Source organism: Phocoena phocoena, chromosome 16, assembly GCF_963924675.1.
Source record: "Phocoena phocoena chromosome 16, mPhoPho1.1, whole genome shotgun sequence".
NCBI classification, from domain to species: Eukaryota; Metazoa; Chordata; class Mammalia; order Artiodactyla; family Phocoenidae; genus Phocoena; species Phocoena phocoena.
The window spans coordinates 11540496-11552506 of NC_089234.1; the positions used below are offsets into that span (position 1 = coordinate 11540496).

At 50.9% G+C, this 12011-nt stretch overlaps 1 protein-coding gene across 1 annotated transcript in view; it reads left to right on the top strand.

Moving 5' to 3' along the window:
• The window catches only part of RGS10 (regulator of G protein signaling 10), a 35326-nt gene extending 25678 nt beyond the window's left edge, over positions 1-9648 (top strand). Inside the window, exon 5 of the mRNA XM_065894608.1 lies at positions 9295-9648. Within this exon, the coding sequence (XP_065750680.1) occupies positions 9295-9444 (150 nt within the window). The 3' untranslated portion in view covers positions 9445-9648. The remainder of the gene's footprint in view (positions 1-9294) is intronic.
• Positions 9649-12011: the final 2363 nt, after the last annotated feature.

Here is a 12011-nt window from a genome sequence, read left to right on the forward strand (position 1 = left end):
GGGGGAGCTGCATGAGAAGACTTGGGGGCAGGACCTTCCAGGGAGAGCCAATGGCAGTTGCAAAGTCCCTGGGGCAGGAATCTACTGGGTCTGTGCCTGCAGTGGAGTGAGTGAGGGAGATGAAGAAGCTAAGCTGGAAGGGACTGGCCGGGGTTAGGCCCTGAGGCCATGGCAACCAGTTTAATTTCAACAGTGACTATTTATAGAATGTGCCGGCTGGGCTCATAAGGTTTGGTTCTCTTGAAAGCCGGGCACCTTGGCTCTGATCCCCAGCTCCGGCTGTGCCAGTCCCTCCTCAGCCAGTCAGGAGAATGCAGATGACTCGGTGCAGATCCATCTCTGTTCTAGAAACTCAGCTGTGAACCCACAGTCTCCTGACCATGGCTCATTGTTTGTACCCTGATGACCTAACCCCCTACCCCCTCCCTTACTCCTCCCTGCCCATCACTTCCTGGATGCTGAGCTCGGATTTACTGTCATTGTCACTGCATGTTAAGTAAGGCTGGAGGGGGAAGTGGGAGCTCATGTTCCAAGACTGCCTCCTTCTGACCCCAGGTGGGTCCTGTTTCCTGGTGTGGCTTCTGTGGCCTCATCGGTAACGTGGGGCTTTCGGCAAACACGGCTACCTCTCCAAGCAGCAAAGCAGTCCACAAGCCTTCAACGCCCATTTTATTAATTAATTAATTTATTTATTTATTTATTTATTTATTTTTGGCTGCGTTGGGTCTTCATTGCTGTGCACAGGCTTTCTCTAGTTGCGGTGAGCGGGGGCTACTCTTCGTTGTGGTACGTGGGCTTCTCATGGCGGTGGCTTCTCTTGTTGGGGAGCATGGGCTTCGGTAGTTGTGGCTCGCAGGCTGTAAAGCGCAGGCTCAGTAGTTGTGGCGCACGGGCTTAGTTGCTCCGCAGCATGTGGGACCTTCCCGGACCAGGGCTCGAACCCATGTCCCCTGCACTGGCAGGCGGATTCTTAACCACTGCACCACCAGGGAAGTCCCAATGCCCCATTTTAAAAAATTGCTCCCTGATGGCCACAACCTTGTTTCCGTAGAGCCGACTTTTCTTTGACTTTAGAATTTAGCAGCTTTGAAACTTTGGCTAAGATGCCATCCCTCCCTAAGCCTCAGTTTCCTCATTTGTGAAATGCAGGTTACGATAAGGCAGTTGTGAGGATGAAATGCACTCATGTCTGTGAAACACACCTGGCGTGCAGCCAGCCCTCCACAGGTGTTAACTGTGCATGTCCTTTAAATTGTCTTAATGCAGTAGTTCTTAACTGTCGTGGGACATGGGGCAATGTCTGCAGACATTCTCGGTTGTCATGATCGGAGTGGGGGGGGCTTCTGGCACCTAATGGGCAGAGGCCAGGTTGCTGTCAAAACACCCTGCAATGCACAGGACAGCCCTGAGCCCCCCCACCGCCCCACGACCCCCTACACACACACGTATCTGGTCCAAAATGTCAGTGGTGCCCAGGTGGAGAAACCCTGGCTTAACGTAACTTTCAGAAATGTAGCAGAATCCACGTGCCTTACCCTCGCTAGGTCCCCACCTTTCAAAAAAGCACCAAATAATGTCTGTCAGTTTTCTACACTTCAGTGAATTCTGGGGAAACATTAAGGCGGAACCTCTTCACAGTTTACACTGTGCTTTTGTGTGTGCATCTTATCTGACTATCAAGTAGGCTTGGGGAAGGTGGAACCTGGCACCTCACTTTAGGAGAGAAAGTTCCCTTGAGGGGAAGGTGACCTGACTGGCCTGAGGTCCCAGAGCTGGAAGAGGGGAAACGGGGCATGAACCCGGCGCTTCTGGTTCAGCCAGACTCCTCCTGCCACCCTGAGGCCCATGGTCCACGGGAAGCAGTTGTGTTTGTTCTTACTTTTCTCCTTCTGGTCTGTGCCGCCATCTTCCTTTCCTGGGCGCTGGTACAGCGGCATGGTCTTTGGCGATTAAAGACCAGCCAACACTCTTACCTTCTTCTCCTTTCCCACCTTCGCCTCCCTTGCTCAGTTGTGCTCTCCTGTACCTCCAGCCCTGGCTGATTCTAGAATATTCCCATCAGTCACTAAGGCGCTGAGAGTCACCCACGACGTGAAGGGATCAAATTAGTCACAGCAGCCTAACATGTACAAGAAATGACAGTGCCGGTCTGTTCTGGGCCTGTCAGCTTGGTGGCCTGGACACATGTGTCCTGCTCAGGTACGTGGCTAGAACTCCAGGGAGGAAGGCCAACACAGCCAGCACTAGCCACGAGCACATCCTGTTACTTGCCTTGCCCAGGATTCTGGACAAGTTAATTTTTAAGATTATTTTTAATTGTTAAATTACTATATGCATTGTTAAGATGAAGAGAAGAAAATTCACATAATCCAAGAGGAGATGAAAAGCTAAAATCCCCCAGTTCCTGCCTCTTCCCTCTCACTTTCCGCCTTATGTTGTGTATCCTTCCAGACCCTCCCCCGAATGTTTGAAAACGGAACACTTTGAAATCTGCTCAGTGACTTGAGGTTGTGCCATATGAAAGATTTAAAACAGAATTCTGCTCCTGCAAGTTTCTGGGCGCCAATTTACACAACTTTCTTGCTCTGAAGCCTCTGGTTTGAATTCCACAGCGTAGAATGATGGGTTCCCTGGAATAGCAAGGAGATTGGAGAAGAGGGAAGGGTCAAGGTCATTGCTCTCTCAGACCATGAAAGAGAAGCCTGCAGGTTTGAGTGGGGCAGGGGGGCTCATTCTTCTTCCATAAATCTTAGGGACGCCAGTGCCTACACTTACTGCAGATTTTACGTGTTGCCAGGATGCCCTCACCCAGGCTTCGGGGTTGGTGCTAAGTCTGGTCTGGGGAGGGCAGAGTGGAGGTGGTTTTCTCCACTGAAAAGGAAGTCCTCAACCTCTGATGTTTAAAAAAATATCAAAAGACTTCAGTGAGATGTCAGCACTCCCAGCCACATCCTTGACAGCGAAAGGAACCATGCACCAGGCCCCTTTTTAGCAGTGTCGTTTCTTTGAATTTCCCCAGAACCCAAGAAATGAGAAGTGCTTCCTTTGTAGACCTCAGTAAGAAGGGTTGGGCCAGCTGGTGAGGACCCAGGGGTTGGGGGGGAGGGGCTGCCACGCCTACTAGGGTCGTCTAGGAGTCCACTCGCTCTCCTAGCCCCTCGCTTCTCCAAGTCTGCCTGTGGTGGGAACTGGAGCTGGACTTACTGGGCACCTCAGTCTTGGTGCCAGCTGCCTTTTGCTCTCAACGGTCAAGCCCAGTCCAGAGAATGACATGTTCCAACGTACAAAGCCAGAAAGAGCGGTTTGTGGGTTTTCATTCAAGTGGAAGGAGCATTGGATCCTGGCGTTTGCCATGGCCCTATGGCTTCTGAGGGTGGGGAGGGAAGGACAGCATTTGAAATACTTTGAGTTTTTGGGTTTTTTTACAACTTTAAAATGGAGTTTAGGGGAAGAAGAGGGGGTAGGGGATGGGTGCCAGAGAGCATTGAACTTTCTCCCTGACGGCCAAAGGCGAAAATAAAACGCCTTCACCCCACGTCGAAAGCATGTCATTTCAGCTTTGGATTTGAGTATTAAGGACTCCAGGAACAAGTGGACAAATCACCCCCCTCCACCCCCTGGCAGTGAGACAGCACCAAACCCATGGGTGTGCGAGCGGATTGCTCGCCGGGCAGGGGTCTCTGTCTCTGTCCGTGTTCGGCCTCTTTCTGGATTTCTGCTCTCACCCTGGCACGGCGTCCACCTCGGTGGGGGGCCTGTCCAGGAAGCAGCACTGTCCAGGCGACAGAACCTTCTGTGTGGCCTTCCCTGGTGCTTTGGGACAAGGGCTGGCCTGAGCTTTATCTTCTTACTTGCTCTCTGCCAGCTGCCCTCAGGCCTTCTCCCCCATCCCCCCATCCCCAGAGCGGGAGGTGATCTTCCATCAGGGGTGGGGACGTCCCCATCTGTGCCTGGCCCCAGCAGCCTCTGCGGCGTCCCGCTGATCCTTGCCTGAGAGCTGGAGGTGGAGGCTGGTTTTCTTCACACTTTGTGTCTGTCCGTGTGGTGTGAAAGCATGTCTGAGGTCTAGGTGTGCAGTGGCATTCTAGAACTGCAATTCATGGACAGTTATGTGTTCTTTCAGTCCTTCTCATGTAAAAACTAAACCAGGTTCTTGAAGCAAATATGAAATCCCATTAATGAAATTTTCTGTTGCAGTAAAGGATTCATGTTTTTTCCTCCTGGTGTCCAGTTGAAATAACATGGTGGAGGGCTTTGAAGAGGAGGTAGGATGCGTGTTTAGTTTAGGTCTTTAATGGCCTTGTCCCCTAAGACGGGTTAAAAGATTTATTAGGCTTGAAATGCACTTGAGACAGGGATGAAACCTTCACGGAGGGGCCCTCAAGGCTGGTTAAGCTTCTCATTGTCTATATGGATGAACATGCGTCTGTGAGGGAGTCCTTTTCTGGAGCGGCAGACCCGGAAGAGTCTCAAATTGAAGCACCACGTGGATATTTTCCTTTGCAGAAAGGGGAATGCTAATGGGTCGCGCAGTCTGGGATCTGGGGAAGGCGGGGCGTCTTGTATAACAACTTTGAGTGGGGAGACCTCCTGGCAGGAAGACCCCCTTCTCTGTTTTCACTTCAAGTCTCACCGCCAGCAGCCTGAGGGTTGGCTCCCAAGGTCAGGACATGAAGCAATTTACAGTCCTGGCGTCTAGCCCCCAGATGTGGGGCTGCTGAAACTTGCAACCTGCTGGGCCACAGCTGTGATGGCCAAAAAAAAAAGGTAGGGAATGCAACTTAGCTGCCAACGAGTTTTCTGCCCCGCTGGCTGCCTGTCTCCCCGAAGGGGTGTTGTTGGTCAGCAGCCTGCAGGCCCGGCCCCTGCCCACCTGGGTCTCCACCTTCTTCTTTCGCTTGCCTGCAGACAACTAGAGGCGCATGGTCAGGGGATGATCACAGCCCAGCCCCGGTGACGCCAGTCCTCCCTATCAGAGAGTCCTGGTTCTGTGGAATCTTCTGGAACCCCTAGGGCCATCTCATTTTCTGTGCACAAGCAGGAGTGAGGTGAAATCAATAATTTGACTGTGTTCATTTCCAAGGGCTGTCGTAATAGATTATTGTAAACTGAGTGGCTTAAAACAACAGACATTTTTTTCTCTCACAGCTCAGGAGGCCAGAAGTCTGAAACTGAGGTGTCGGCAGGGCTTCTAAAGGCTGGAGGGAAGACTCTTTCCTGGTCTCTTCCAGCAGCTCTTCCAGCTGCTGGTGGCCGCTGGCAGCCCCTGATGTTCCTTGGCTTGTGGCTGCATCACTCCAACTCGGATCTCTGCCTCTGCCTTCACGTGGCCTTCCTCTCTGTGTGTGTCTCTCTGTGTGTTCTCTCCTTTTCTCATGACAACACTCCTTGGATTTAGGCCCACCCTAAGTCCAGGATGATGTCATCTTGAGATCCTCAACTACCCCTATTCCCAAATAAAGTCACATTCTGAAGTTCCAGGTGGACCTAAACTTGCGGGGGCACACCATTCAGCCTACTATACTGACCTTTGGGGATGTTTATTTCCCACTTATACACACAAGCACTCGTTAAAGAACGTATTTGGGATCATTGTTTTTAGTTTACGTGCATTTAAAAAATTCTGTGTTCAGTCACTTAACACTCACGTACGTTTTTCCATGTTAAACTCCTGTGCAATCTTCATTTTTAATGACTGCCTCTTGCTCTGCCACATGAGTGGCAGGATAGCCTGGAGGTTAGGAGTGTGGGCTCGAGAGCCGGACGGCCAGAGTTGGCATCCTGCATCCTTTTTGCACCCTCTTTTACTCACTGTTATGGGCTGAATTGTGTCTCCCTCAAATTCATATGTCAGACTCCTAAGCCCCAGTACCTCAGAATGTGACTGTGTTGGGAGATGGGGGTCTTTAAAGAGGTGACTCACGTTAAATGAGGTCCTTGGGGTGGGCCCTACTCCAGCCTGACCAGTGTCTTTATAAGGAGTGGAGATTAGGACATACACACACACACAGCAGAGACCAGATGACCCTGGGGAAGATGGCCACCTACAAGCCAGGAGAAACCAATGCTGCCGTCACCTTGATCTTGGACTTCCAGCCTCCAGGACTCTGACAAAAGTAATTTTTTATTTTCAAGCCACTCAGTCCTTAGTACTTGTCATGGCAGCTGAGCTGACAACATACCAGCCACTGGGGCAAAACACCAAATCTCCAAGTCCTTCGTCCTTCCCCTGTGTGATTGGGGTCCTCGGGTTCAGTGAGGATTAGAGAGGATGCTCCATGCATTGCCTGGCATGTGGTTTGAAGGTGCTCTTAGTGGGGCTGGTACCACCCTGAATTGTTTTGCCAACGCTCTGTCATTGCTCGGTGGGTGGAGTCTATTCATTCACTGGGTGAATGTTTGTTGGACCTCTGTCATGGCTATTTGCCCCATGATAAAGAAGGCTGTGGTCAGCAGCTGGGTACCTGGTGTTTGGCCACTTTCTTTCTTTTCTTTTCTTTTTTTTTTTAAATTTATCAATCACTTTGTGTTTTAAATTTTATTTATTTTTATTTTATTTTTGGCTGTGTTGGGTCTTCTTTGCAGCGTGGGCTTTCTCTAGTTGTGGCGATCAGGGGCTACTCTTCGTTGCGGTGCATGGGCTTCTCATTGCGATAGTTTCTCTTGTTGCGGAGCACGGGCTCTAGGCGCGTGGGCTTCAGTCGTTGTGGCACGCGGTCTCAGTAGTTGTGGCTCGCAGGCTCAGTAGTTGTGGCGCACGGGCTTAGTTGCTCCGCGGCATGTGGGATCTTCCCAGACCAGGGCTCGAACCCGTGTCCCTTGCATTGGCAGGCAGATTCTTAACCACTGCGCCACCAGGGAAGTCCTGGCCACTTTCTTGAAAGAGATTTTTAGGACATTCTCTATCCTCTAAGCCATCTTCACTGAGCACCAACCACGAGGAGCCCTGGGATGGGAGCTGCCTATTGCCATGAGCTCCTAGGCCAGTGCCCAGGAAACCTTTTGCTGGTGGCAGTGAAGACTCCGTGCAGAGATACCAGGCAGCTCACAGCCCCAGAAAATGAGACTCTTGGAATCAGCATCCCTTTTCTTCTTCAAATCTGTCCCAGTCTGATGGCTTCAGCTGCCACCCCCTGACTCGGCAGCACCAGGAGCTGCACCTGGAAGCAGGTGAGGGCTCGTGGAGAGGGCAGCCCCAGCCTGAAGGCCTTCACGGGCATCTCACACCCGCCCACAGCAGGGAGCAGCCCGTCTGCTCTTGTTAAATAGCTCGCAGCCCCCTCCCCTCACGCTTGCTGACGCCAGGAGTGCCAAAGGGGCAGCCGAGCCTGTGGTGTCCTGGCATCTCCTGGAGGCCGAGTGAGTCCTGCCAGCCGCTCGGCTGCAGCCACCTCCCCTTCTCCCTCCCCCACTGCCTCCGGCCTGGCCCAGGTGCCTCCAGCCCCAGCCTTTTTGCTTCTCTTCTTTGAAGAGCCACAGCAGGCAAACAGGATGTTCCACTCCCACACGTGGAGACTCAGACGAGACACTTGGGTCGAACCGCATCCTGCTGGCAGAGCTGGGTCCCATCCGCTGTGGACCTGGTCGGGATGGGGTGCGGGGCTGGGCACCAGGAGGGGCACTCGCGAAGCTGGTTTCATTAGTCACTTTTCGAGCGTCGTTCCAAACTGTGAACTTGGTGGGCATCTCAAAGTTCCCTTTCGGGGCTCTTGTGCCAGGAAGGGCCGAATAATGCAGGTGGTGAGGGATGGCAACACCTGCATGAAATGATAATGGCATTCCTCATCCCCCATCTCACCCCTGGCTATGATTCTAGTATTTTCTGGGAGGTGTTTTTTTTTTTTTAATGAATAATTTCTCCAAACCGTAGCAAATCAGTCTAGGATTACAAGATGGCTACAAAATAGATGGCTGCCATGGAGAGGCACAAGGTGGGAGCTTACAGAGGCGTGGTCTTTCTGAGCAGTGAGATAAGACTGGAAGGACACCCAGGGAAGGGCAGGCAGTAGCTGAAGAGTTTAAAGAAAACCCAAACTCTGCTGAAAGCAAAATGATTTAAGCGGTTCTCCCATGGTTGAAGCCGTCTTGGGAAAATGAAGGTGTCAAGGCTGAGGTCCAGTTTTGCCAGCCCCCAGGTAGATGTTCTGAGTCCCTGGACACCATCAGACGTTTCATTTACAAAGTAGTTTGTGTGCCTGTTGAGAGAGAACAGATTGAAAAGACGTTGCACCACCCACTTGATAACCCTGCCTGGCAGTGAGCAGCATTCTAGACACCCCTGGAACTTTCCACTTGTTGAGCCCATTGGTGGTGCAATAAGTGAAGGCACCAGGGTGCGCAGGGTGGATTTTCGGTCTGCAGAATGCCCTGAAAGTTCGGTTGAAAGGTCTGAGAGAGATGGAGAGAGATTTCTCAAAAGAGACTGTATACCTCGACCACCAGAAAGCGCTTCCCTTTTGCTTCTCCTCTCCCCACCCCTTTGCAGGGCAAGGGAGGAGGGTGGTGGCAAAGGATGGGGTGGGAGGAGAGGGGATGCTGGGAAGAGAGGGGGCAGCTCTCTGAGGACTTGGGGTGAGGCAGGCGGCAGCCCTCTAATCTGTCAGGGTTTCTCCCCTTGCACCTGATGAGCATGTACCTTGGAATGATTTCTCTTCCAGAGATGCACTCCTGGAACTGTGTGAGTAGGCAGGTGTTTGCATTCCGCAGCTGACCGCTATTTTCTTTAATTAAGGCCTGTTCCCGAAGCCTCTGCTCGCCAGGACTACCGTTTCACTTCCGTGACCTGCATTGAATAAGCCCCATTTTGTTTCTGGGCATAATGATAGGTTTGTTTGAGATCTTGGATGCCAGACTTCCAGGGGTCTTAACGATATTGACATCGTCTGATATGACAGTGACAGTGGCCTAGTACACTGTCGTCTCTACAGAAATGGTTTCTCTTCTGCTATCTCAAGTTCCTGGAGCAATACATCCCTGTATTATCTACCCAAATAAAGCGGAAATTCTTAAAGGACCTCTTGATACAAAGGTATAAATCAGTGCTGTGCGAACCTATACTTCTGTGGAAGATATAGATAGGTTTGTTTCGTGTGACTCTCTAAGCTCTTATATTCCATTGAGATAATTTCATAATGACCCAAAACATCCAGGAAATCCAGCTTGTCTAGCACACGACTTACTTAACTTTCTTTGTGTGTTTGGCATTTATTTTCCTCAGCACATGATAGGTACTTAATAAATATTTGATTGGATGATTAGCCTCACCCTTCAGATTTTTTTTCCTTTTCCCCTTAGATCTTCAACCTTATGAAGTATGACAGCTACAGCCGCTTCTTAAAGTCTGACTTGTTCTTAAAACACAAGCGAACTGAGGAAGAGGAAGAGGAAGATCCACCCGATGCCCAGACTGCAGCTAAAAGAGCTTCGAGAATTTATAATACATGAGCCCTCAAGACACTGGCAGGACTGGCAGCTTTCAGAAGCGAAGGAACTCACTCTCAGGACCGTGCAGGGTTTATAACCTCTTTGTTTTCTGCAAGGACTGAAATGTGCAAAACGCTTCCATGGAATATGTGTATTTTATTACCTGCTTGACCAGTAAGTTTTGCATGATGGCTAATCTTACATAAAAAGACAAATAGCTTTGAAGTTTTAGTTCTCACACACACCCAAACGGGGGATAGTCCTTAAAACACTGGACAGTTTGAGTATTTCACAGCTTGATTAAGCGTCATGTGAGGCCACCAGCTGAACGTACAGCCACCTCTTACCTCTAAAGTCTTTGCCCTGCCTCTGTGGGTGGGTCACATGTGTCCACAGATTCACTTGGTGAACCAGCTCAAGAATGAATCGATCTGACAAGCTCAGGTCACTGGGGTTTTGTCTGTCAGGTGCCTCTTGGGTTAAATACTTCTAGAGAGTAAGTTCAGTGCTGGGAAAAGAAAATTCATCACAGCCTCTGAAGATCTGGGGAGCTGCGTGTGGGTATCGTCAGAGGGCTCTTATTTCTTGCGCGTGGGTTTGTTCTGGTTTTGCCCATAATCCGTGACATTTCATGCTACAAAGATAAATAGTTCATTTTGACAGAAACAAGATCTCAACCAGGAAGAAAGACAAATGGGAGACTGTTCAGGGTCCCCATGGTGATGCAAGGTGGTGCTGAATGGGATGGTGGCACCAGCCGTGCCGATGATGGAGCTGGGGGGATGGTCCCTTCTCTTGCAGCCCTTTTGGTGAAACCCTTTCTTCTTGATGCCTACCCCTTGCTAGACTTGTTAACTCTGGGCTTGAGACTTCAACCAGAGGAAGGAAATGCTGTCTTTGGAAGCCCCCTCTTGGGTGAAGAGGCTGTGAGTGAAGTCCTGCTGGGCCTAGGCACCCCCAGCAGAGCCCAAGGTCAGGCACAGTTCCCTTCTGCTCATTGTTCCTGCCGTCTGCTGCTGCCAGACCTTCTCCAGCATGTTTGCCAAACCTTAAGCTCCTGTTTGTACAAACAAAGCAACCAGACTCTTCCTTGAGAGCCTTCCAAGTCAGACGTTCCCATTTGCAAAATTCCCTGCATGAGCACGACTGTATGATTCATCAATCAAACCGGGACACTTGAGAGAGACGGGGCGTGAGCTTAATCATTACACTGGGATAATAGGCATCAGCTGGTTGTGTTCCCGGTGAAACCAGTTTGCATAGTCACCCTACTGACCACCCTCTCCTAGGGCGACCACTTGGGCAGTTCCCCGGATTCTCCTTGTCCATTCACTGTGGTCGAACGCCCCCTGTCCTTCCACCTCGGACCTGGGGAAGGGATGGTCTTAGGAAGCCATTCACTGCTGCCAACCAAACCACCCAACTGAGCATTCATCAGAAACAGCAAATGCTTGATCCCCCCGACAGGGGGTTTTCTGCCTCCCCCAGGTCATCCCCGACATGCCTTCTCTCTGCCTGGGATGAGATAGTAATGCTGAGAACGACACCCAAGGGCCCTGTCATCTGGGAAATTCAGTCCATCTTCAAGCAGAGCAGACTGATGCACTTGAAAGAGTAAGGAATAAAAACAAGCTGGGTTCTCTAGCTCAACTTGCAGTTTACTAGCCAGAAAAGTGCAGGGATGCAGACCCACACCCCCACTGCACTGTCGCAGATGCAGGATCATTTCAAGGTGCCAGGGAACTGAGCGAGCTGCTTGGTGCTCTCTTTTGAGAGCCTGTGCTGGGCGGGTCCCAGAGGCTGCAGGTGGGCTGGGAACCCTCTTTCTGGCTTTTACCCTTTTACCCCTGGGTTCAGAGGCCCTTTGAGGTGGTGAGCTCTTCATAAGCACATAAAGGTAACAGCCAGAGTTAGCTGGGAGACTGTCTGCCGGAAGAAAGCCACTGGCTTAGGAGCTGCCTGAAAAGCTGAATGTGGGTGGGAGGGGGAGCTGCCTATGTTCGGCCACGGCTTACTTCTCACAGCACTTCCCCCAGCTTGCTCTGGCCGGGCTGCCTGCATCCCTGCCAATCGTGGAACTGAGGCAGGTACAGAATTCAGCTTCCTAAAGCCATTGCAGAAGTGAGACAGAAGTGTAGGGAATCTGTGTAGCCAGACCCATGCTTCTACCCAGCTTTTCACTTTCACCCTATGTCTGTCCATCCGTCCATTTACTGATTAATATTTAAATTGTGTCTGCAATGTGCTAGGGATTGTGTTAGGTGCCAAGATTCAATGGGGGGAGTATAGCAGCCATGACGATTCATGCTCCAGTTCACAGGTGTTCTAAAATGTAGGTTTTATTATTATTCAGGTGTGGTGAGCCCAGCAGATCAGGAGACGACTATCATTGAAAGGATAGTTTCTAAGAGAAAGGAGCAGGTCACACCGTGCAGGGCCACGTGGGGAATCACCAGGGTCGGTCAGAAGGTAGAGAGAGTGAGGGAAACGTAGGCAAAAGCCTTTATTGTGGTTTCCTTGGAAAAGGCAGGGCAAAGGGTAGGTTTGGCTAGTTTGTATCATTTCCGTGGGCTCTGGGGCTTAGGGAC